The 26312-nt window shown below is 37.2% G+C and overlaps 1 protein-coding gene across 1 annotated transcript in view; it reads left to right on the forward strand.

The window, feature by feature from the left end:
• LOC308620823 (cilia- and flagella-associated protein 44-like) overlaps positions 1-22441 on the forward strand; it is a gene marked incomplete at both ends in the record, with an annotated part of 33931 nt that extends 11490 nt beyond the window's left edge. The window contains 2 exons of the mRNA XM_081240716.1: positions 11708-12957; positions 22363-22441. Of these exons, the coding sequence (XP_081096842.1) occupies positions 11708-12957; positions 22363-22441 (1329 nt within the window). The remainder of the gene's footprint in view (positions 1-11707; positions 12958-22362) is intronic.
• Positions 22442-26312: the final 3871 nt, after the last annotated feature.

Below are 26312 nucleotides of genomic sequence, written 5' to 3' on the forward strand. Positions count from 1 at the left end.
GAAGCTCCCCATAGCACAATGGTTTTCAAACTTGGCTGCACATTAGTCACTTGAGGAGCTTTTAAAAAATCCTGATGCTACACCACATACCAGATCAAGTAAATTTGAATTTTTTGAATGTCAAGCACCAGTACATTTTTTAAAGCTCCCAAGTGATTCCAGTGTGCAGCCGAAGTTGAGAACCACTGACCTGGAAGATAAAGTCCAACCATGAAAGGTAAGGTACTTAAAAATTGGCATGTTTTTTGCACGTCTCTTTCCAACCACCTGCGTCAGATCATCTACGTTGCTTATTTTCCTGGGCTCCACCCCAGGAGACTGAATTATAGTGACAATTATATGCATTCCCAGAATGTGATTTTCACTAACTCTCCAGGTGACTCTAATGGACGCTAAAAGTTGAAAATCACTTCCTGACTTGCACGTTAACTTAGTCACACTAAACTTTTGATATGTCCCTATGAATATGGGTTAGGGTACGTTAAGCCCATCAGACAAAAATGTGACCTAAAACACAATTGCGTGTCTGTTGCATTACTAAAAGTGTGGAAAAGATGAAGCAGACAAATAGAGAGAAACCAAGATGCCATAAGAGATCATGAAGACCAAGAGAAGAGATACCTATAGAGCTATCCCGAATTCCGATATCTCCTGGTCAGGTCCAGGGTGTCCTTCTGTTATCAAGTGCAAGCTTGCTCTGCTCGCCGCACGACAGGACAACAAATCGGAGATGAGGTGTTGAGGCAGGGCATATGACTTTATTTGGAAAGCCAGCGGACCAAGAAGAGGGCAGACTAGTGTCTCTAAATAACCATCTTCCCGGGCTTTGGATGCCAGTTTCTTTTATAGCACAGAGAGGGGGAGGTGATGAGGAAGTAAAGTAAAAAGGCCGTAAGTTTTGCAAATATCCCCTGGAATGACCGCCTCAGGGAGGGGATGTGGTAATTTCTTCTTTCTTGCAGCCATCCACAGGTGGACAGGGTCTGGATATTTCCCTGAACAAAGGCACTTCGGTTTAACATTCAGGCAGAGGGGCAGGGTTCCCCAAGGCAGACCATTATGTACAGACAGTATCCTTTTAGTGAACAAAAGCAACCAGGAAGCAAAGGTTAAAGTAAAAGAAACAGATCCAACATGTAGTCAGATTTGGCTCTTCCCTGTTACACTTCCATTAAACCTCCTTTCCCTAAAAAAAGGCCAATGTGAACCTGTTCCGTGAACCCCAAATCACCTAATGATTCACCACGTTTAGTACTTTTCCAGCAGTGACCCTCTGCCCACCCAAGATAAATAAATATTTGTTAAATGAATCATTCAATTTTGGCGCCCAAAAATTCTGTTAAGGGTGAAAGAATATCTGGGTACCTCTCTGTCACTAAGATAATCACTACAATGGTGTCATATTAATCAACTCAGTACAGAACTGAAGTCTCAGTCTATCCTTGCCAGAAATATCCTGCTGCTTTTCCCTCTCAAAGTACAGAACTCTCCTCCATATGTCAACAGATACTAAGGGCATCACATTTCTTACTCATCTAAGCCAAATCCCTTCTTCTCACCCAGTGGTGTCTAGAAGCCAGCTCACAAGAGGCAGTTGTTAAATATTCAGGAATTTTGTTAGCTAGTTTTCAAACCTTTGTAAGTTTGAAATCTGCCACGGTGGGAGTATTTATACCATAAAAATTGGCAAATGCTACAAGTCAGAGCTGGGTTTTTGTTGCTATTGTTTTGGTAAAGCCAGTTTAACAGTAAAACACTACCCTCATGTAAATTTCTTATTTATATGGTCATTTAGAGTTTACAAAGTTCTTCAAGTTAATTTTACATTTGAATTTCCATAATAACACTATGAAGAAAGTATTGTCTTACTTTGCCTAAAGAAGACTGAAGCTTGAGGTGGTTAAATAACTTGCCTATTGTCACTGAGATTCAAAAAAAAAAAAGATCTGACTTCTGGTTTATGCCTCTCTCCAAAGCAGTACTTTATTGAATGAGGTTAATAACTTCTAAACCTACGGCAAAGGCTACAAATTCTTTGCCTGATTAATTCATTCTTGAATTTCATTCATCAGCAAACATTTATTAAGTAACTACTGTATGTTGGACTCTGCGCCAGGCACTGGGATTACCAAGACAAATAAGACGCAGTTCTTATCCTCAAAGACCTCCCTGTCTATTGGGAAAGAAAGACATCTTACCGTATAAATCACAATAGACTGCAGTATATAGAGCCCTGTGCCCATATATATTCACTGTGGCTGGAAAGAAGTCAGATATCTGCCAATGAATTGTGCTCTTGACAGTAATGAAATTTATTCCATTTTAGGACAACCAGAATGGCACTTTTAAAACTTCACTGTCTCATTCTTCCTAATACGTGTAGTGGATGACATGACAATTCTACAAAACATAGCACTACCTATATAATATGCCCCAAGATCAGGGACAGGAAGAAAATACCCATTTTTCCTTCTCAGATGTACACCCAAGCAATGCAAACATATTATCAGTGGTTTCCTTACATCTGCCAAGAGGCAATATGTCAAATAAATAATTTAGACTAGCTAAGGCACCGCAAGAAAACAAAGCCATCAATCATCTTGGCTGCATTATTGATTGCCAATAACAAGATTCTTGCTAAGACAAATGACTCAGCTGTTATACTAGTGAGGTTTTAGCCTATCTCAACTACATAAATCATATTGAACTGTTGATTGTTTTAAGATGTACAAACATATCTATAATCATTTTTGCCCCCCATTTTTGCAGCCTGTCTAAGGTGGCTCTTCATATGCAGAATATAGATTCATTATTTGCCCACTTACACAATTTTTCTCTGTTTGGATGTTACCACATGTCTGTTGCATCTATCTAATGGAGAACTATATCTGTTTACACTTATTCCTATAACACCTAGTTATTAGTTTAAAGATAAAAGAGTAAAATGCAATCACTTTAATCAAATTAGTTTATTTCTGATAAATCAAGGTGTGATAGAATAAATACACAGCTTTTGGAGTCAAAAGACATTGGTTCAAGAGTAGCCTGTTGGTTGTGTGACCCAGGACATCTATTTCTTATCCAAGGCTTGGTTTCCTTTACAAAATTGGAATAACATCACCTGACCTGCTTACTTTCTGAGGTTATTGTGAGACTAATGAAAATTTGAAAATGTTAAAGCACTCGATATAGATGAGGAAACTGTTACAACATAAACATGTCCTTCTATGAATTAATTATCAAGGTGTATCTGTTTGGTATTCCAAGTGGAAACAGACGAAACACTCAAATTAAAATAATTCCAGGTGTGTTGATTTACCAAGGGACTAACTACAAAGGTGTGGGTGAGAGCAGAGGAACCACAAGAGATAGTGCAGGAACCTGAGGCTAGCAGCATCATGACTGGGATTACAATAAACCTGAAAAGATGTAAGGTGGGAGGAATGACATAAAGAACCCAGCATGACAGAATCGTGAAGATCAGGCTATATTGAGAAGAGCAAAGGTCTTTCACAGACACAGCCAGCAAAGGAACTAGAAAGATGTATTCTGGTTTCTCCTCATTGGCTACACCCTACCAGCAGCCAGGAGATACAGATGCTTTTGTTCACATAACTCACACAGGTCAGGATCCTAGGGCAAAGAGCAAGGTGGAAAGGGAAAAAGAGTGTATCTGGAGGGACAAAGGCAGAAATCCAGCACAATGGGAAACAATCTTCATTATGATTATTCTATCACTCAGACTATCAACCCCAAAGCCATATTCTACTTTTCCTCTCCAAAGCTCCATCTCAACTCAGTTATGAAATCATCTTAACCTTCTCTCTGCCATTTCTGTCACATCCATCTCCTGAAATCTCTGTCCGCTGCTTTTGTTCATGCATATATTAGGCAGGACTCTCTTGATTACAAGGGGCAGAGACCAGCTCAAACGGACTTAAGCAATAAAAGGTACTTATTAGCTCATTAACTGAAAACTCCAGAGAAATTATGTCTTCAGCTATGGTTGGATCATTTCATTAGGAATTAAGTCTTTCTCTCCTGAGTCATCTCCTTTCTCAGGCTGTGGTTTCCTCTGTTGGCTTCCTTCTTGGGTAGACTCTTTTCCCATGGGAGATTCAAGTACTTAAGGCTACTCTGATTCTGAACCTTGCATCATAAAGGCAAATGGAGTCTTGGTGTCCTGTATCACATGCAGCAGCTTGGGAGATTATGCAGGGATTTGAAGCCAAATTTCTAGCTAAGAATAATTAGTATTTACTTCCCTGGAATTCCTTCCCTGCTCATCTCCTTTAAGGAGGTGAGTGACCACAGCACTGGGAGGTGGCAACAATCATGACAGATGTGGAGTAGATTATTATGAATTCTGGCTCTTCTTGAAATCCATTTCACCCTTGACCCATATTGGATCTCTTCCTCACATTTTTGGGGTAGAAAGAGATGGGGAAGAGAAATCCTGAATATGTACTACAGTTTAAATTTTACTATATGCAGCCAATCTGAAGCTGTCTTATTGTGAATATTAAGTGATATCCTTCAAAGTACTCACAGAGATGGCAGCTCAATAAATATTAGTACCCTGTGCTTGCATCTGACTTATTAATACTCCAGAGACAGAGCCAACAGTACCTGTTAGGATTCTCATGTCACAAGTAAGGAAACTGAGCCTTTCAAAATTACTTAGCCAGTAAATAGAAAGCCCATGATTCAAACCCAGATTTGACTTCAAATCCTCAAATTGTTCTATTTCACCAGGGTGCCACCTTTACGCCTCTTTGTTAAAAATCATTTTGAAGCATAAAATATTTAAGTAATGACAAAAGAGAGTTTTCCTTTAAGGTGGTGTGAAATAATACAGTAATATAGATTGGTCTCTGCCCCTAATTCCTGGTACAGAGTTCCTGAAACTCTTGTAATTTCCTGGGTGGTAAGAGAACTGGGAACATCTTTTGTTCTAATATTTGTCCTTGTTCCTGGTTCTTGACACAGGGCTCCTGAAACCCTTATAATTTCTTGAGTGATAAGAGTGTATTTTGTTTTAATGAGGCAACTTTGGGTGGGCTCCTGGGTGGCTCCTGGAGGAGGGCTAGTTACTGCAAAGAACAAGCCATGATTAGAAGCTTGGCATTTTCAACCCTGCTCCCCATTTTCTTGAGAGGAGAGAAAAGCTGAAAATGGTGTTAATTATGATCAATCATGCCTTCATGATGAAGCCTCCACAAAAGTATACTACCTGAGATTGGCATCTGAAGTAGGTGAGAGGAGTCTTGTGGGACTGAGCCCTTAACATTTCCAGGTAAATAGTGTCAGAATTGAGTTAAATTGCAGGACACCCAGCTGGTGTCACAGAGAACTGCTTGTTGTGGGGAAAAAGCTCCACACATTTGGTGACCGAAAGTGTCATAAGTGTTGTAAATGTAGTAGTAGTGTAAAAGTAAAGGAGAAATGCGTAGGAGGAGAACACTAGCTTTTTCTTTTATAGCTGAGTATACCCAGCATCACGGGAGAGGAGATGCCATTTAGGTCAGGATATATGGGGACCCTAGAGTGGACTACAAAAGAACAGTTTATACTTTAATACACAAATGTATACTGGATACATCTTCACAGTTACTCAAATTTATCTTGCTGAAAGTTCAAAATACAGAGACATTTTCTAAGTGATCTCTGTGATTAAGGTGGAGTTCTTTCCAGTCCTTTCTAAAAGATACATTTCATTTATTATTATTTTAGCAGCCAAGAGTGGCATAATTATAGCTGTAAAACAATTCCCATGGCTGGCAATATTTTTCCATTCTAACCCACTATCACTTTCATCCAAATGTCCAGACTGTTATTCATCTCACATAGACTGATGTAGAAATCAACACACTTCCAGAGAAGCAAAACAGAACCCACAAATAAAGCTTTAACATGGACCTGGCTTTAATATGAAATCGCACTAGCCATGCCCATCCAAATCAGAGAACAGCTGTAAGAAAAAACTGAGTTCTCCGTTTTCTGTATATTTTGTTTCATTTTCACAATAAAGAGGAAAAAATGAGCTTTAGATTTAGACAATCTTGACTTTGAATCTCACTTGCTGTCTTTATGATTTTGAGCAAGTTACTTTACCTCTCTGAGCCTTGGTTCCTATATTCAAAATAAGTGGGAATAATAGCAACTGTCTCTGGGTTGTTGTGAGGTATGCAAAATTTATGGCACAAAGTCAATGTTTAGTATTACAAATCATCAGATGGCTTTAAAAATTGGGAGCTTAGTTTTCTGTTATAGAAAAGCTTAGTTTTCTTTTATAGTGGTGGCAAGAGGCTTCTTCATTCCTATTATATCAGGTGTTTCTTTCACAGTCTTGAGTTCTGAGATAGGTGATGGCATCACAATGTAGCTCCCTGCTAAGTCAATCACTCAGCTAAAGCCTGTGAACAAATAATCCTTTAGAAATGGCATTCCCCAAGTGGAACAAATGGATAGATTCTTGTTAAGTAGGTACTGCTTCTTTCCCACTCCTGTTTTTGTCTTTTGGTTTGTTTGGTTTTTGTTATGCTCAAATGAGGAGAAAGTTTGACCAGAAAAATATTCCTGCCCTCATCCCAGTCTCTTTGCCTCTAGAAGAGGCAAAACTGCTTAATCTGATTAGTGAGTTGGGAAAAAGTATCTGGGCATATCTTCTCATCCCATTAGGTGCCAGTTCTCCCAAAAAGGATGTGTGTATAGCTCTGTCCCTCTACATTTTTGATAGTTTCACAGGGGTCCAGTGCTATCTGTGACTGGGTGAAAACATCTATATAACTCTAGGTTCAGTGCTAATAAGCTGATTCATCTATATTTATAAGCTGTAATTTCCATTATCAGTTTTATGAATAACAAAGGTGATGTTTTTCTCTCTCATCTGCCTTACTCCTTTGTCTTAATTCTCAATGGATACAGCACTTAGACCAGAAAGAGGGATGTTATCTGGGGGGCCCTCTCAAACTTCAACAGTATGTTTTTATAAATAAGACCTCATCACAACACACACTCACTGCATCAAAACCATTTCCAAGTTCCTAATTACAATGATTCCCCCAAAACAGACTTCACATTTTTTTAACAGAGTAACTTAGTATCTGCTACATTTATTAGTCAGTTTGCCATGGAAGCAGCACCGATTTCTAGCTAGCCAAGCCCAAGTTCCAGAAGCATAAAGATTTTATTCCTAATCTCTAAGGACTATATAATCTCTTCTATTTCAATAGTAACCCATTCTACTAAACTCTTTCTCAGATCTTCTTCTGAGGGAGAACACCAATGTTTAATTTTTATATCAAAAAGACAAAAAAATTTAAATGCCCTATTTCCATAGCACTTTTTAAAAATTACATTTATGTTGGTTTTGCTTTCAATTTGCTTTCACATTTGTATCTTTTTCATCTTCATAATATTCTGCAAGGTTAAAAGAGCAGGTATTAGTCTAATAATTTTATGGATAAAGAAAACAAGCTTTAGAGAAGCAGTCATGATCAAGATTATACAGACCACAGCACAGTTAAAATTGAAATCCAATTTACCCAATAACCTGCCCTCAAGTTGCTTATAGCCTAGTAAGAGAGACAGACAAATAAACAAGAAATTATGGTCCAGATCACAGACACCATAACGGCCACCTTGGGAGAACACATAGTAGGGACTCATGATCTCATCTTGCAGAGTTAGAGAAGACTTGCTGGAGGAGAGAGAAGAGATGAATTTTAAGGTTTTAATGTTGGAGGCAAAAGGAACAATCTGTTCAAAGTAGGAGAAAAAGATTGTTCAGGGAACCACAAATTGTTCAGAGGGCTGGAGTGCAAATTGCTAGCATTGAGCAGGAAGAGATGAGACAGGAGAAACAAGCAAGGACCAAACAGTACAGCCTTTTTTTCTTCAAGTATAAGAATATGGGCTTCATTAAGAAAATATGGAGACTTCGTAAGACCATCTCACATCAAATCAAGTCAAATATAGTATGTCAATGCCTCTTTACCTCTTAAACCCAAACCAAAGCAGAAGACAACTAGAATATAGTCCCCAAAGAGTCAAGATTGGTGTACCATAACAAGGTTACCCCCTGTTTACCTGAGAAGAGCATTTCAGTTTAAATGATAATTATATATAAACCTGACAATATATTCCCAAGACCATTCTGTGTCCAAAGAACTGCTCTTCCAAGCAACCTGCACTTTATATTGGTCACTGTCTCCCAGAACTGAGTGATGAATGGCTGCTGTATTTTCGGCCAGCTGTGCTTGAGCATTCTGGTGGAATGTGACTGTCAGATGATTCGATTTTTTAGCACAACTTAAGAGTTTTCTTTTCCTTTTCCTTCTAGGACAATCAACTTGTCATAAGGCATCACATTTTTCAATATATATGCGTTTCATTCACACACACACACACACTCACAGAGTTATTTAGAACCAGGTACCCTCCTACATAGGCAAACACACACACATACACACACACACACACACAACTAATGTTAAGTGGATGCATATCTCAGAATGGCACATCCAGAATATACAACAGTAATAATTCCTTATATTTGCATAGTACTTTTTATTTATAATTTATATACAGCTGCTCCCAAAAAGGATGTGAGACAGCTACAACCCTTTATAATTTATAAAGCATTCCATCTTCTGACAACCCTGTGAGGCAGTAAGAACAAAGATTAATATTCTTGTCAGGAAGAAAAGGAAAAACTGAGGCTTAAAAAACTAGGGTGACTTCCCCAAGCCCATATCCAGAACTCAAAAAACCTTGAGCTGTGTTGTTTCACTTGCACTGGACTATCTCCTCTAACAATCTGTACAACAACAGCAATCCTTAAGGACATCCTGAGATACAATAAATTTTAAAAAATCATCGCAAGTATGAGAACATATTCCAAATATTTTGTACTTACTCTCCACATCGCCACTCTCAATCTCTCAAGTGTTAAGAATCATTGCTAATATTTATTGAGTGCCTAGGATGTGGATACTCCTGTTATAAGCATTTTACCTGTATTACCTTGCTAAATCCTCACAACAGCCTTATAAGTTAGCTAATATTAACTCCATTTATGGATGAGAAAAGTGAAGCAGAGAAAAGGTAAATAACTTTCTCATACAGACATGACTAGCAGGTTTTAGAATTAGATTTCACACCCAGGCAGTCTTAATCGAGGACTCAGTTGTTTAACCACTATTCTATATTTTTGTTCTTTGCCCAGAAATTTCTTCAGAATAGATGCGTCACAGAAATGGGTTTTGTGCTAATAAAGAGGTTTGCTCATATATATGATGTGTAGTATGCTCCTCTTTTCCCACGTGCCTCAAGGGATCGATGACTTTCCAGATGACCCATGCAGTCTTCTCAGAACACCTACAAACACTTCAAATCCACATGCAAGCAGAATTTCTAACAGTTATCCTCCTGATTGCAACCAATTGTAACCAATCAGCCTGGAGTCATTGCTTAGGGGGAACAATTTGACTGGTCCCATAAGTTATTTTACAAAATGGGAAAATATCTAAAGCTATTTTGTAACCTCCCAGTTTATTTCTAGAGATATAATGGTGAGTCATGACGCCCCTTTGCCTTAGTATAGCTATGCTACAATTGCCACTACAAAGCCCACCTACCTATTGCTGTACCACCCAAATCCTTACCTTCCCACTTTCATCTCTGATAGGTACATGTGCTGTAATCTATGACTTTGAATCATCTCTGTAGCTTACAATATTTCTGATTTTTTTAAACCTGAACCTCTAATCATTGCTACCCAACTTTACCAAGTATTCTTAGCTAGGTGAAAATTGAGTGCTCATTAAACACCAAAAAGAGGAAAGAGTAAGAGATTAAAATAGAAATAAGGGCTTCCCTGGTGGCGCAGTGGTTGGGAGTCAGCCTGCCGGTGCGGGGGACACAGGTTCGTGCCCCGGTCGGGGAGGATCCCACGTGCCGCGGAGCGGCTGGGCCCGTGAGCCATGGCCGCTGGGCCTGCGCGTCTGGAGCCTGTGCTCTGCAGCGGGAGAGGCCACAGCAGTGAGAGGCCGGCATACCGCAAAAAAAAAAAAAAAAAAAAAAAAAAAGAAATAAAAGGGGTAAGGTTCTTGGATAATAACTGGTGGTAAGAACAAATTTCCAGGGAGAATAAAAGGATCAACAATTTATAGTCTACTCCCTCATCCTGACATATATTATTCCATTTATGACACATGCCTAGATGCCATTCAAGATATTCTAATCTTGTAGCAAGGATATATGATGAATACTGGTTCACACTGTCAATGTTAGAATCAATCTCATGTGATTTTTAAATTTTTTTTTTCAGTTTTCACTGAGAATGGCCTTATTTAACGGACATAAGAGTAATCAAAGTATAAACTGATATTTAGGAATGTCAATGCTTGCACAACAAATCCAAGCCATGTACCCAATATACTTGTCATGTAAGGCCTGGGGAGAAAGACAGAGTAATAAAGAAAAAAGTTGGGGCTTCCCTGGTGGCGCAGTGGTTGAGAGTCCACCTGCCGATGCAGGGGACATGGGTTCGTGCCCCGGTCCGGGAAGATCCCACATGCCGTGGAGCGGCTGGGCCCGTAAGCCATGGCCACTGAGCCTGTGCGTCTGGAGCCTGTGCTCCGCAACGGGAGAGGCCACAACAGTGAGAGGCCCGTGTACTGCAAAAAAAAAAAGAAAAAAGAAAAAAGAAAAAAGTTGGAAGATCTTTAGCAGTAAAAGATACTAATAAGAAGAAAAACACAAGAAGTTTTTATATTTTTAAAAAATATATTTTTTATTTATTTATTTTGGTTGTGCTGGGTCTTAGTTGCAGCATGCAGGATCTTCGTTGCGGCATGTGGGCTTCTTAGTTGTGGCATGAATGTGGGATCTAGTTCCCCGACCAGGAATCCAACCCAGGCCCCCTGCACTGGGAGCGCAGATTCTTACCCACTGGACCACCAGAGACGTCCCAAGAAGTTTTTATATTTAAATATTTAGAAACCATTGATAATACTTCAAACAATATTGAAAGTTTACTAAGTGTCAGGCATTGTGCTAAGTGCTTTATGTATATCATCTCATATCTTTTCTACCTATTAGGTAGAAATAGGTCTAAATATTCTCCAATTTTAAAGACAAAAATGCTCAGACAAAGTAATTGTCCAGTTACACTTCTAGTAAGTCTAACAAGACCAGATTGTCTCACCCCTCAGTGAAATTAAGCATTTCACTCTATCACCTCTAAGCAAGCAAAAGGAAATTAGAACATAAAGTAAATGCTGATTTTTAAAATGTATTTTAATAACAAACATATATTAAAATCCAGTCAATTACAACATGTTTTTTGGCAGAGTAAGGCAGGCAGAGGGAAGTAAAAGTGTGCTACTTTTTGCCTTGTTTGATAGAACTAGATATGAATTAACTCCAAGTTTGTTAAAAAAATGTAAGTTTACATATGCATATTAAAAATTTTAGATTTCAAAATGGTTCCTTTCCCCCTCCTTCTGTTGGAAGCCTGGGAGGATTTTTCTAGATATTTTTACTTTAGGAAGGAATCTGGTTAACTCCTGGAGGTAAATCTCACAATATTGTTGGGGCCACCTTATGACTGGGTCCCCCTGGAGTTTTTAATTCTCAGACTTGTCCACACTGAGCCTCCAGCAATTAGTCAGTTAGAGTTCATGTTTTACTTCACCGGCAGCGGTTCCTTGAGCTGTTCTGGCTGTTTCTGCTTGGAAGCCTCTGCTCTGATGGGGCTGATCTGGCCTATGCATATGTGGACTTTAACAGCAGTGGTACCTTGCTGGCCTCTGTTGGTGGCAACCCTGATCACACACTGACAATCTGGAATTGGAAAGAAGAGCAGCCCCTACTGAGGACAAAAGCTTTTTCCCAGGAAGTTTTCAAGGTTTCTTTCAATCCTGAAGATGACGAGCAACTTACTACATCGGGATCCGGCCACATCAAGTTCTGGGAAATGACTCTAACATTCACCGGCCTCAAGCTTCAGGGTTCATTGGGTCGATTTGGCAAAACAGCCACTAATGATATAGAAGGTTACATGGAGCTCCCAGATGGGAAGGTGCTCTCAGGGTCAGAATGGGGCAACATGCTGCTTTGGGAAGGTGGCCACATCAAAGTCGAGCTGAGTCGAGCTTCAGGCAAGCCTTGTCATCAGGGTCCCATTAACCAGATAATGCTGGACGAGGGTGAAGTCATCACCATCGGGTCAGATGGATGTGTTAGGATATGGGATTTTGAGACAATAGACACTGCTGATACTATAGATGAGACTGGATTGTTAGAGATAGAGCCCATTAATGAACTTCAAGTAGACAAGAATGTCAGACTCTTCTCTATGATAAAAATGAATGAAATTGGAAATAACTTTTGGTTGTCTCAGGATTCCAATGGAGCCATATGGAAGCTTGACCTTAGCTTTTCAAATATTACCCAAGATCCAGAATGCCTCTTCTCCTTCCATTCTGGAGCCATTGAAGCCTTGGCCGTCTCTCCTCTCACTTATCTCATGGCCACTACTGGCTTGGACTGCTCTGTTAGACTCTATGATTTTGCTAGCAAAACTCCTTTGGTTCAGATGAAATTCAAACAAGGAGGTACTGCCCTTGCTTGGGTACCACGATTGGTAAGCAACGGGGGAGCACAGATTACTGCAGGATTTGAAGATGGAGTTGTTCGAATTCTTGAACTTTATGATCCAAAAGGGCTTACAGTTTTTGTGGGACGGAAGAGAGTTTCAGATGCAGATATTCGTTTGAAACAGGTTTTCAAACCTCATACTTCTCCTGTCACTGCTTTAGCTTATGATCGTGATGGAGAAGTTCTAGCCACAGGGAGTAAAGATCAAACTGTCTTCTTCTTTGAAGTGGAAAGGGATTATAAGCCAATCGGTTATATTACTACTCCTGGACCTGTTTGCCAGTTAACCTGGTCTACAACCTCTCATGTCTTAGTTGCAGCATGCAGGATCTTTAGTTGCGGCCTGCAGGAACTTCACTGTGGCATGTGGGATCTGGTTCTCTGAGCAGGGATTGAACCTAGGCCCCCTACATTGGGAGTGCGGAGCTTAAGCTGCTGGACCACCAGGGAAGTCCCAGATGCATATATGTTAATGAATGTTATATTATTTTCTTGTATTGATCCCTTTATCACTGCATAATGCCCTTCTTTGTCTTTTGTATAAAATTTGTTTTAAGGTCTATAAAATAAAAAAATAAAAAAAAAAACTTTAAGCAATCACTGGTAAGCTAAAAGTATAAAATGAATAACTTTGAAGCCAGTAGTGAGGGAAAATAGAACAAAGCAAACTTTATCAATTCAACAAAAATAGGAAAAAAGGTAAAAATGTAAACAAGATGCAGCAGATTTGTATTTTCTAAAGGTGGTCACACCACTATATATACCATGCCACATGTTCTTCTTAAAATGTGTAGTTGACACAACTCCACTGAGGGATGAAGTCTACATTCCCTCCCTTGAACCTAGACAGAACTTTATAAATATCTCAACTAATAGGATTCAGTGAATGTGATGCTTCCTGATTTCTGAGGCTAGGTCATAAAAGACAAAATGGCTTCTACCTGGCTCTCTCAGTACACTTGACTTTCAAACCCAGTCACCATACTGTAAGGAAGCCCAAGCCAAATGGAGAAGCCACACGAGGATGTTCAGTCAAAAGCCCCAGCTAGATTCCTAGCCAACACTAGCATTAACTACCAAACATATGAGTGAATGAGTTTCCAAATGAATCCAGTTGATAATCAAAACATCATAGAACAGAGAAAAGCCATCTCTTCTCTGCTCATCTGAATTCCTTACCATAGAAACTAAGGAAGATAATTAAAAAATTATTGTTGTTGAAAGCCATGAAGTTGGCAGGGGGTGGGCATTAGATACATGGCAATAGATAACTCATAGAACAGAGAAAACAAAGATGCAGAATTACATGGCAAGAACAAGTCCAAACACATCAAAAATCACAATGAATGGATTTATTAAATGGATAAGAAAAACTAAAGTCATCAGGAGATTGAAAACAAATGTATTACAAAAAGAAATAGGCAAATCATCTCCTCAAAAAAATCCTGTAGCAATACTAATATAAATCAACATAAAATTAAAGCAAAAAAAACTTAAAAGGTGGAAATATGGATATTTCATATGACAAAGAATAATTATACAAGTTATAAGAAGCATAAATGTATATTCTCCTAGCAACACAGTGTTGAAATATACAAAGCCAAATTTTATATATAAAATCATAGAAAAAAATCTGGAAGTCTACAGAATCTATTCATAATAGTGGCTCTATCTGTGACAATGATGAGGGAACTGATTTTGATGATACTAAGTAAGTCCAAATGAACCAGCCTCCACACACATACACACAAAAACACACATACACATACAACTGCTATGAGAGGTAGAAATGCACACAAACTAGAATTTCACATATTGGAAGAACAAAATGTTAACAGCCTCATATGTCTACTAAGTTAATGTTGCTCTTTGTTAGCTAAGTAGATGAAAATACTCTGAGATAAACAGCATGTATTTTCAATATTACTTTCATTCCAACAAAATGCAAATAAGAATACATTGGCACAGATGTGACACAAAGAGGTGCACTGCCCCTGTCCTACAACCATTTATTTGTTCAACAAGTATTTGGAATTATACCATACGCTAAGCATAGTATTAGGTGTTAAGGATACAAAGGTGAATTTAACAGTATAGTCTTTGCTCAAGGCTTATTATTTAGTAGTGGATATAGTCACTGAACAAATCAACCCACAAATAACTATAAACCTTTTAATTGTGTAAGAATTCTGAAGAAAAATAGCCAAGTGTTATGAGAACAGGGGGAGCCTTACATAGAGTGATCAGGAGAGGCATACCTAGGGAAGAGAGATTTAACCAGAGACTAAAATTACAATTAAGAATTAGCTAAGTAAATACTACTTCTTCTGGCAAAGATGATGTAATAGGGACGAGTTTTACCTCTGGCCTGAAGTAATTTAGAAACCAGACAGTTATTTTCAAGCACTGAACCTAAGGTAGCATGGGAAAATTATCCATGAGAGAGGGGAAATAAATGAGGTGTGACCTTTGATTGCCCCAGCTTACTGTCCTGAGAGAGTTTTCAGTTATCAGAAGAGGGAGAGGGAACTAGGTGGAGTCCAGTGACCCTACTGAACTGAGAAAAGAGATCTTGGAGTTTGGAGAGGCCAAGAAGGCTAGAGTTCACTGAGCAGAGCACATAGAGGGAAAAGCTGCAGAGAGAGAGAACCCCAGAGATCTGCAGAAAGTTCCCCTCAAGTCTTCATCTGAGTACTGACTAGAGCATGGAGGTGAGGAAACTATTCAACAGCAGATAAAGAATCACCTAAAAGAAACATAGAGAACCAACCCTACGGAACACAGAAAGCCAGAAATATTTCTGTTCCTATAAGCCAGAGAGAAAAAACTTTGTAATTAACTAGGATGGTGTAAGGTATTCAAAAGGATATTGGCTTATAATGAAACAAACTTAGTTCTGGAATAAAGGCTGTTTTGGTCCTGCCTAACAAAGTTTAACAGAAAGCTTTGAAGGGACGAAACTCTTTTAAGGTCAATTAAATACACCTCAGAACAAAATTCAAGAAAATGTATAGGAATACAAAAATATCCAGTACTTAATGAGGTAAAATTAAATATGCCTATCATCAAATCAAAAAATTAGAAGACATACAAAGCAGAAAAATGTCTCATAATGAGATAGTAAAACAACATCTTTAAATTATTAAAAGAAAAAACTGTCAGTTGTTTATATTCCCAGCAAAAGAATATCTTTCATAAAAAATTAGAAGGCATACAAAGCAGAAAAATATAACTCATAATGAGATAGTAAAACATCTCTAAATTATTAAAAGAAAAAACTGTCAGTTATTCATTATATTCCCAGCAAAAGAATATCTTTCATAAATGAAGGAAAATAAATAAAAGCAGAAAGGATTCATCACATTCATCATCAACACTAACTAATTCAAAATGAATAAAAATATTCATCTATGAAAAAATTCTGACATCTATATCAAAGCTACTAGAATAAATGAGACAAAAGTTGGAGAAGACAGGGAAATATGGAAAACATTTTGAGATCAATCCGTGTTGTTGCATGTATTCTGCTATATAATATACCCCCAATTTTTTTATCCATTCACCCGTTTATGAGCATTCGGGTTTTTTTCTCATATGGGACCAATGCAAATAAAGTTCCTATGAGCATTGTGTAGGATTTTTTTTTAGACATTTGGTTTATTTTCAATCGGAAAAATGCCTAGGAATGGAATGGCTGAATCATATGGTAGGTGTATGTTTAACTTTCAAAGAAACCACCAAATTGTTTTCCAAAGTGTATTTGGAAGGTATATTTCAAAAAAAAGTATATTTTATATACCTATCAGCAGATTATGAGAGTTCCAGTTGTTCCACACCCTCACCAGCATTTCATATGTCAGTCATTTTTATCTTCTCCATTCTAGTGGTTTTAGTTTGCATTTCCCTAATGACTAATGATGTTGAGCAGTTTTTAGTGCTCATTTGCCATCTGTATATCTTCTTTGGTGAATCCTAGGTACAAATCCTTCATCAGATAGATGTTTATAGATATTAAAAACTTTGTCCTTCAAAAGACACCATTCCAAAAAGGAAAAGGATTAGTATCTAAAATATATAAAAATTCTTACAACTAAGTAATAAGAAAACAAAAAATAAAAACTGGGTTAAAGTTTTGAACAAATATTTCACCAAGGGAATAGTGGGAGAAATAACATTCCAGGGTGGAATCATTACGTGTGAACACCCTGAGGCAAGAAAGGGCTTGATGTGTTTATGGGACTGGAAAAGAGACCTATGTCACTGGAGCATTTTATGGGAAGTAGTGCATGGTACGAGGCTGAGGTAGGTAAGGGACAGGATCACACAGGACCTTGAGGCCATTGTAGAGAATTTGCTAGCCGAACAAACTTGGTCAACTTTCTTAAACTCTTGTGCCTTTATTTTCAAAAAGTCAAAATCAGTATATTATTTAACTCATAGGGTAGTGAGTTAGGAAATGTAAAATGTTTACAATAGTCCTTGGCACATAGTAAGAGCTGTAAAACATTTGCTCTATTGTTTCCACTATAACACATAACACCCTATAATCCATTCGATATCATGAGCTGGAATGTAGATGCCTGAACTTTAGAACTTAAAAAATTAAATACTCTTTTTCCATTCTCATTAGGACCTATTTAAACTCTTAGCTATCTCCTTAAAATGCTCATACCAGTGACCAAATATAAATAATGAAACAGTGTCAGAAAAATAACAGCAATGGCATTACTTCATCTTTCCTTCCCATGAAGACAAGAAAAGTCCCTTCTGTGCTTTAGCACATTTGCAATTGTTACACAGACTAATCTGTGACTCTATCATCTGTTAAAAAAATCTTCCTCTGCAATGCCCCAGAATGGAAAAAGAAGCTGATCTGCAGTAAAATTGTTCTTCATTCGGTGATTACTTTGTTTCATGTAACAAGATTCACAGTCGTGGTCTTAAATGGAAACTTACGAGATTTGTGCCTATCTCCCTGACTTCTGCTTTTCAATTAAAACAAGGTTTCCCAACCACTTTTTGTAACTCACACCCACTACATTGCTTCTTAATTAGCTTTAGTGCATTATTAAAAAATACATTAGGATAATGAAAACAATAGAGAGTGTAATATGGTAAATACCACTGTAACCACTATTTAGATTTTTAACAATAAAGATTTATGAAATGAAGTGCCCTCTTTGTTCCCATTTTCCTCTTTCCCTGGTCCCGGTAGTAAACCATTACCCTGAATTTGGCCCTTATTCCAAAGCATGTTCTAAAATGTTTCCTGTATATCTGTGTATCCACAAACAATACGTAGAACTGTATCACAGACTTTATAAGATCAGAATCATATTGTACATCTTTGTGGCAGCCATGATAATGCGCCACTCAAATCTCCTTGCTCTAATGGAGAGCAATTTCCTGATGACAACAGTTACTTCCCTCTGGGTCCTCCCCGGCCTGGTGCTACTCAGCCAATAACTGAGGACAAGATGATTGCTAATGCAGATACATTCCTGCAAAATGCAGATCTACTTTAATGGGCAACTTTGGTTATTAAATTCTATTGTTTAGGCATCTAAACTCCAGCTCATGATATCATAAGGAATCTGGGGTATTATGTATTGCGGTGGAAATAGAAAAATGCTTTATAGCTCTTAGTATGTGCCAGGGATTGCTGTAAATATCTTACATTTCCTAACTTACTACCTTCATAATTAAATAATATACTGATTTTACATTTTTGAAAATAAAAACACAAAGAGTTTAAGAAAGTTGCCCAAGTTTGTACAGCTCCTCCATAGGACTTAGACCTGCATCATGCTCTGAAAACCCTCCCCACCTTCTCCAGCTCCTTCCCTTTCTCATTCACGGATGGTTCCCCCCAGTAAATTATTTGCGTGTCTAATTTTGTCTTGGTGCCTGCATTCTAGAGCACCTGAACTAACAGCATTCTTTTGCAATTTGCTTTCTTCACTTAGCATTATGTTTTTGTAATTTATTCATATGGATACATTTATCTCTACTTCATTAATTTTAACCACTGTAAAAGATTCTGTTGTATGAATATAGAATTGATTTATCCTTTCTCCTTTTAATGGACATTTATGTTGTTCCAATTTTTTCACCATTGCAAGCAATGCTTCAATGAACATTCTAATACGTAGGTCATAGGGTAGGCTCTCCTTTACCAGCTATTGTCAGTTGCTCTCCCAAGTTACTGGATCAATTCATACTTCTCCCAGCAGTGTATGAGAGAGCCCAAGGTTCCACTTTCTTGCAACAATTGAAATTGTTAATCATTCTAATTTTGTCAGTCTCATTGGTACTAAATGATACCTCATTGTAGTTCTAATTTGCATTTTCCCGAATACTACTGATAGTATGCGTTGTTCACATTTGTTGGCCTTCTGAGTTTTTTAACATGGTGATCTATCTTACCATATTCTTTGTCTATTATTAAATTGAATTGTCTTTACCTTCTTGTGTTCTAGGAGTTCTCTAAGTATGCTGCACAATGATCCTGTATGTTATTTTTGTTTCAAAAATGTCTCATTCTGTGACATACATTCTCACTCTGTTTTTTCATATCTTTTGATGTAGAGATTTAAATATTTAACACAGTTCATTTTATCAATCTTTGCCTTTATAGTTTTGTGTTCCATTTTCTAGTGTTCTAAAAACTGTGAAATTTTGTTTTTCATGCAGATTTTTAATCCAAATAGAATTGACCTTAGAGTAGGTTGTAAGAAATGAATCCAATTCCACTTTTTTCATGAGGGTAATGAGTGGTCCTAGAATCATTTCTTAAATAGTGCCTCCTTTCTCCCTGATTTGCAATACTATTTCTGTCACATATCAAGTTTCTTTATGTATAAACTCTGTATAGGCTTCCTACTGTGTTCAACATTTCTATCTCTGAGTTAATAGCACTTTGTTTTAATTAATGAAACACTGTAAGGGTTCTTGATATCTGGTAAGTTTAGCCCCCCTATTTTGATCTTCTTCTTCAAAAGTCCCCTGACCATTCTTGATCCCTTGTTTTTCCATATAAACTTTAGAATGAGCTTGCCAAGGTCCATGGAAAATCCTACTGGGACTTTAAATGCAAATGATATGAGTCTATGAATTAATTTTTAGAGAATGAGGATCTTTATGATTTGAGATTTCCCATCCACAGTCATATCATATCTCTCTACTTCTTTAGGCCATTAACATCTTTCAACAAAGATTTAAAACTTTCTCCACAAAAATATGACACATTTTTAATTTTGATGTTTTAAATATTATCTTTCTATATTATATTTGCTGTTTGTGGCTGATATAAAAAAACATTAAAGACGTTTATATATTGGTCTTATATTCAGTCACTGTTTTGAACTCATTAATTCTATTAGTTCATCCACAGTTTCCTTGGATTTTCTATGTAGGCAATAATAGACTCTGAAAGGAACAATAGTTTTGTTTCTTCCTTTTGAATTTTTATACCTTCTACTTCATTTTTGTGTCTTATTACACATGTCAGAGCCTCTCATACAATATAAAATGAAAGCTGTGATAAATGCATCATTGGTTTGTCCTGGTCTTTAGAAGAAATACATCTGATATTTTCCCATCAGGCATGAAACTTGTTCTCTGTTTCTGTTATGTACCTTCACATGGTTTAGGAAGTTCCTATTACTATTACTATCACTGTTACTAAGTTCCTATTACTATTGCTAGTTTGCTAAGAAGTTTGGGGTCATTGTTGTTGTTTGACTTGTTTTTCTATATCTAACGTGATTTGTCTCTTTTCATCTGTTAATGTAAATTGCATTAATAGATTTTCTAAAACATTCTTGAAATAAACACAAATGGCTTATAATGTATTATTTTCTTAAATATAGCTGGGTTCAGCTTGCTTTTTTTTAAATTTAGGGCTTGATTTATTAGTGAGATTGGTCTCTAATTTTTCTTTCTCACCTCTGATTTCAATATCAAGTTTATACTTGACTCTTAAAATGAGCTGGAAAGCACTGTCTTTTTCTGTCATCTAGAATAGTTTGTACAAACTTGGAATTAGCTATATTTTAACGTTTGCTAGAATTCACCTATGGAAAGTCATCTGGGCAATATGATTTTGACTTTTTCATTTTTCAGATTTATTTTAACCATTCTTTTAATTTCTTTAATGGCTGTATATCTATTCAAGTTTTCTATTTGCTTTTGAGTATTAATAAGGCATAGCTTTCCAGGACATTGTCAATTTACTTACATTCAAATTTATTGTCATAGACTTAATAGATTGCATTATTTTTAAATTTCTGCTATACTTATGTATGTTCCATTTGTTAAATTTCTAATATTTTTATTGTGAGCCTTCTCCTTTTTATTCTTGATCAATCTTTCCAAAAATATATCTTTAAAAAAGTATAATAAAATTATCCTTCTCAAATAACCTGATTTTGACCTTGAGCTACTCTATTGTACATTTTTTCTTATTCATTAATATCTGTACATATATTAATTACACCCTTTTATATTCCTTAAGCTTACTCTGTTTTTCTTTTTCTAACATTGAGTTGCAAACTTAATTCATTAATTTCCAGTCTTCCTTCTTTTCCTAATCGTTCTTATATTGATTTAGTTGTTTCATGTGCAGTACTTTTATTTATGGTTCAATTTTAAGTATTTTTCTCATGTCCATTATGCTCTATTCTCTGATCCATAAATTGTTTACAATAATTCCTTTTAAGTTTTCAAAACTGTGTTTGTAATATATTTTTTCTTTAGATTAATATTTGGTGTATCTTCTCCCATCCTTTCACTTTCAACTTTTTTCCCATTTTAAAATATTTTGAGTCTGTCTCTTATAAGCAGTCAAGTTCTGGATTTTTGTTTTAATGCAACACAACAAACTCTGTCTGTAACTGGCAAGTTCAGACAATTTGCAATTATTCTCTTTATATTTTTACTTACTTCTATCATCTTATTTTGTAGTTTCTATTTGTTTTCCTTTCTAATGGTTATTTTTTTCCCTTCTTTCTAATTTTGTCTTTTTAATTTATCTTCTGGGTAACCTCCCATAGTTAAGAAGATGCTGTGGAACTTTTTTCCCTTATGTTTTGACTTTTTTAATGACAGAAAATTTAAAGATATTTAAAGAAATACACATACCCCTTCTCTCCATATTCTGCTATATCCCCAGGAAGCATTTCCTTGGGGACCACTGCTCTGAAATATACAAATCCTAATCCATCTGGAAAACCTTTTGCTTTTATTCCCCACACCTCATCTTTCAGAATCAAATGTGCCTAACGCTCACCCAGTGTTTCCTATGGGTCAGAACATTATCTCCATTAAACCTGCATCACTAGAAAGGAAACTGCCATAGAAAGCTTCAGTTAAGTTACCCAAGTTCACACAGCTGTTAAGGGTTGGAACTGGGATTTAGAGCCACATCTGTCTAATTCTAAGCCCAATGGACTTTCTGGTAGTTCTGCTTTCTCTGTTTCTGAGGAGTAAACACAGGTAGAACTACTCTTGTTATTAACTCATTTCAGTACTCATAATACCATCAAGAAAGAAGCAGAGGCAGAGGCGAGAAGAGAAATCAGCATAATCAGAAAACTGATGAGATGTTTAAGCCTTTCAAAAAAAACCCCTAAAATTTGAGCTAATCATTTGAGAATGTACAGGAGTTAGATTTACCCTTTTGCTACTTTTGAACAGGACTGAGGAGCACAGTGATGAGACACCAAACTTTAAGAAGGCAACAAATAAGCTTGAAATGGAGACTGACACAGAATGATTCTGGATCATGAGCAGCTGTGCTCATTAATCAGGTTCTTATTGCACCCAGATTTCTCCAGTGTCATCTCATTTGTAAATTTTCCACATGGGCTTGACCCCCTATTAGCCCAGTTATCCTGAAGGCAATGTGTTGACCTGCATGTGTTCTATTACATCTGATTTCATTTTTCTCCTTGGCTGTGAAATTCAACTAAACCCACATATTATGGCCCGAAGAAAGTGGACAGTAGATATATAGGCATTTTCAAAGCCCCTAGTTTACTATTTATGGTAAGTCAGTTAGAGAAACCAATGTTGACAATCTTTTTCACTCCTTCCCATCCTACAGAGGATTCACTTTCCCAGTTCAGGCTGTGCAAGTCCTATATCCTTAATAACAGAGCTTGAGGGCTTTAGCCTTGACTCTCAGATCTAGATACGGCTGTAGCCTTGCCTTGATATGTTTTTCTGATACCCACTAGACAATCAGCCAACAATTCAAAAAGGTGCACAGCCTAAGTTCTGTCTGCTGCCGCTCTTTGTATTAAGTGAGGGAGGATGGATGAGTGGGTCTACTAAGGAGTTAAAGCCTTAAGGAAGCAGAGGTATCTCTCTTCCAAGAAAAATATCCACAGAAGGAAGAATGATGTTTGTGTATGGGAGAGGATAACATGGCAACACCAGGAAAAAGAAAACTGGAATTGGTTGGTTGGTTTATCCACTTCCCTTGAGAGAAATCAATGTATAACTGATGATATGTCAGAGGTTATAGAACAGGTCTCAAAACACTGAGGATTATTGAACCCAGATAGTCTTCTTCAAGTTGTATCAACACAAGTTGAAGTGGTGAGGTTTGAACCTAATGCCTCAATTTTTCAGCTCTGTGAGCATGCCAGGAACAGCTTTATATGCCCGCACTAGCTTAATGCTGCTATGTTCTACTCACTACTAAACAAAATTCTTGTAGCATAATTTTGTTATATAGCAAGTTGACTATATAACAAATTAGATGAAATATTTATCCAGGGCCTTCTGTTGGTCACACCACAGAGGTAACCACACAAGATTTAACTAAGGGTCCTGGATCATGATACTTTCATGGCATACAAAAATATGGACAGAAGACATAGCTCTTAAGGAACTAATACTTGTTTGGAGACATGCAATGCAGATGATGTCCTCAAAAGTTTTTGTTCATGTAAGGTGTACACATTATTGGAATTTTTTTTAAAAATCTCCTCCTAAGAAGAAAATAATGTTATTATTGAATAAGCTTAAACCAGAATGTGATCATAGGCAATCCACTAAGAAATTGCAAAAACAGGAAGAAATCTCACCCTTTTATATAGCCAAGCAGATACAACCCGTTACATACATGCCCTCAAGTAAGAGAACTTGACAGCGCCATTTGTCACACGTAGTTTATCATAAATTTACTTGGTAACTGAGGTGACCATCTATGTTAGCTAATTAGTTTTATCCAAAGGAAATATAAACTTGTCATATGTTTATGACAAGTGTAGTTTTGCAACTTCGATCAAAGCACCTGCACAAGTTAGATTTCTACCTTCCCACGGAAACTGGGAGATGGGGGCACTATCTTCTTGATGCTTACATTTCAAAGAGATAGATCCCAGGTCCTTGAGAAAGACATTCCTGGGCTGTGAAGCTAACAAGAGGCTTATTTAACTTTTAAAAAGATTTATATACATTTCAAAGAGACAGGGAAAGGATTTTCAATTACAGATTTCCTAAAGAAAAGGGAAGGAGTGAGGCAGGGGGAGGGTGAGTCTCTTCCTTGTTCTGAATAGGGACAATTGTTTTCCTTTTTTCTTTCCCAACTTTATTGAGTTCTAATTGACAACAAAAAATGAGCATATATTAAGAGGTACAACTTGATTTGATATATGTATACATTGCAAAATATTCACCACCATCAACAGGAAGAATTTTTAATTTGCCCTTACAATGTATATACCCGGTACTGCTGTTTGAGCAGCATAAGGGAGGAACCTGGTTAAGTTCTCACAAAGGAAGGAAACGTCAAGTCCATCAGGCTGATGTTGCTAGTCTCACTCTGTGGTTCTAGTACTCTTAATTCTTCATGCTCTCATACTGAAATACTGTGTTTCAGCAAAAATGTCAGTGTTTTATCTCAAAAAAGTTGTTCAGATGCAGCTCCTATACCCTCAGAATGCTTCAGCCAGTTTGTCCTGATTTTCAGTCTCTAATCAACTGGCAAGATAACAAGAATTGCTACTGCAGCTCCAATAAGCTCCGACTACTTCAGAAAAGTTGATTATTTTGTGAGTGTAATGACAAATCTTACATTTTTCTACTATATATAATTATGCATGCATATTACTGACATTACCAGTTTAATATTGAACCTATTTTTCATTAATTAAACACAACAGTTTTTATATTAATTATAATGAGAATTAAAAGATCACTGATAAAAGCTTTTACCTGCAGGTGTGGGGGGGGGTGGAATTTGGAACTAATCATATTTATAGATTAAAACATAAAGGGCACAATAGAGTATAAAAAGGTAAGATGAGTTCGTGGGTAAAGTGCAGGTTTGAAGAAAAGAAGGCTTCCAGTCCCAGCTCAACCACAAATTAGCCATGGGATCTTTTTACCCAGGTAAGTTATTTACTAGCTCCCTACAAACCCATAAATACACATGTGTTCCTTGGGGCTTGGTTTCTTTATATGTCAAATGAGAATAAAAATAACTTCCCTGTTTGGTAAGGTTACTAAGAGGATAAAATAAACTCATAGATATGAAAGAGTTTTGAGAAAAAGTACTACACAATGTAATTATCCACTATTAAGAAATTACCCATTATGGACAAATGCTAAATCTTATAGGATTTTGGGGCTGAAATTTGGCTGGGATTTAGTAAAGGGAGTCATCAGAGTAGGCACAAGGCCTGATGTATACCCTATTTATTGATAGGCTGAAATACTCGGGAGCAATATTATGATATAGGTGTGTTCGGTTGAACCTTGAAGAATGATTTGCCTCCAAATAGATAGAGAGGAACAGGAAAAAGAAGTTCCCCAAATGGGGAAACAGCAAAAACCTAAGGGAGCATCTTGGCATGATCTGGAGGGTGAGGAACTTAAGGATCATCCGTTACTGAATATTACCCAGGTCTCAGAAATGCATATGGCCTGCTGGGCACAAGTAGCCCCTGAGAGGACATGAATTCACTTACGGGTGCCTACATTACATCTCCAGGCCTCAGCATCAAGAGTTCTAGTTGTTTAAATTTCAGAAGCAGGAATAAAACAAAAGAAGCAGAAGGGTGTTTGGGCAATAAAAGAAGGATTTTGAGAATATCGACCAGAAGTCAGGTCTCTATGTACTACTCTGCGATATTCCTAAATCCACGTTACTTTGCCATGTGTGTTTTTCTTGCCTCCTTTCAAGAATCAGAGGTAAAGCATTTAAAAGGAAGGGCTTGTGTGATTATCCTTGGGGGCCCTATGAGGATAAGTCTATCTGCAGCCAGACTTGCAGAAGAGAAGACTAAAATAGTAGGGGAGTCAAAACGATTTCTAGGGCCTGTGACAAAGGTAAAAAAGAGAAAAGCAGAGAAGTCAGCTCAGAACTCAGAGATGGCCACAGGAGCTTAACAATGGAGGGCCTTTGTTATCTCTACCATGGCTACAGTTTAAAGATGGTTAACAAACTAATGGTGGAGGCTATGCACAAATGTATCCTTCTTTAATGATTCCTACACCTACTTTGTACCTGTACAGAAGCCAATGCCCACACTTAACCCATCATAAAGCTGGAGTCCTCTACGTTCATTATTGCTAATCTCTACAACAACACTGAAAAGCAGCTATTATCTCTAATTTACAAATGGGAAAAACTG

The sequence above is a fragment of the Mesoplodon bidens genome, assembly GCF_964165515.1.
Source record: "Mesoplodon bidens genome assembly, chromosome: 7".
Classification (NCBI taxonomy): Eukaryota; Metazoa; Chordata; class Mammalia; order Artiodactyla; family Ziphiidae; genus Mesoplodon; species Mesoplodon bidens.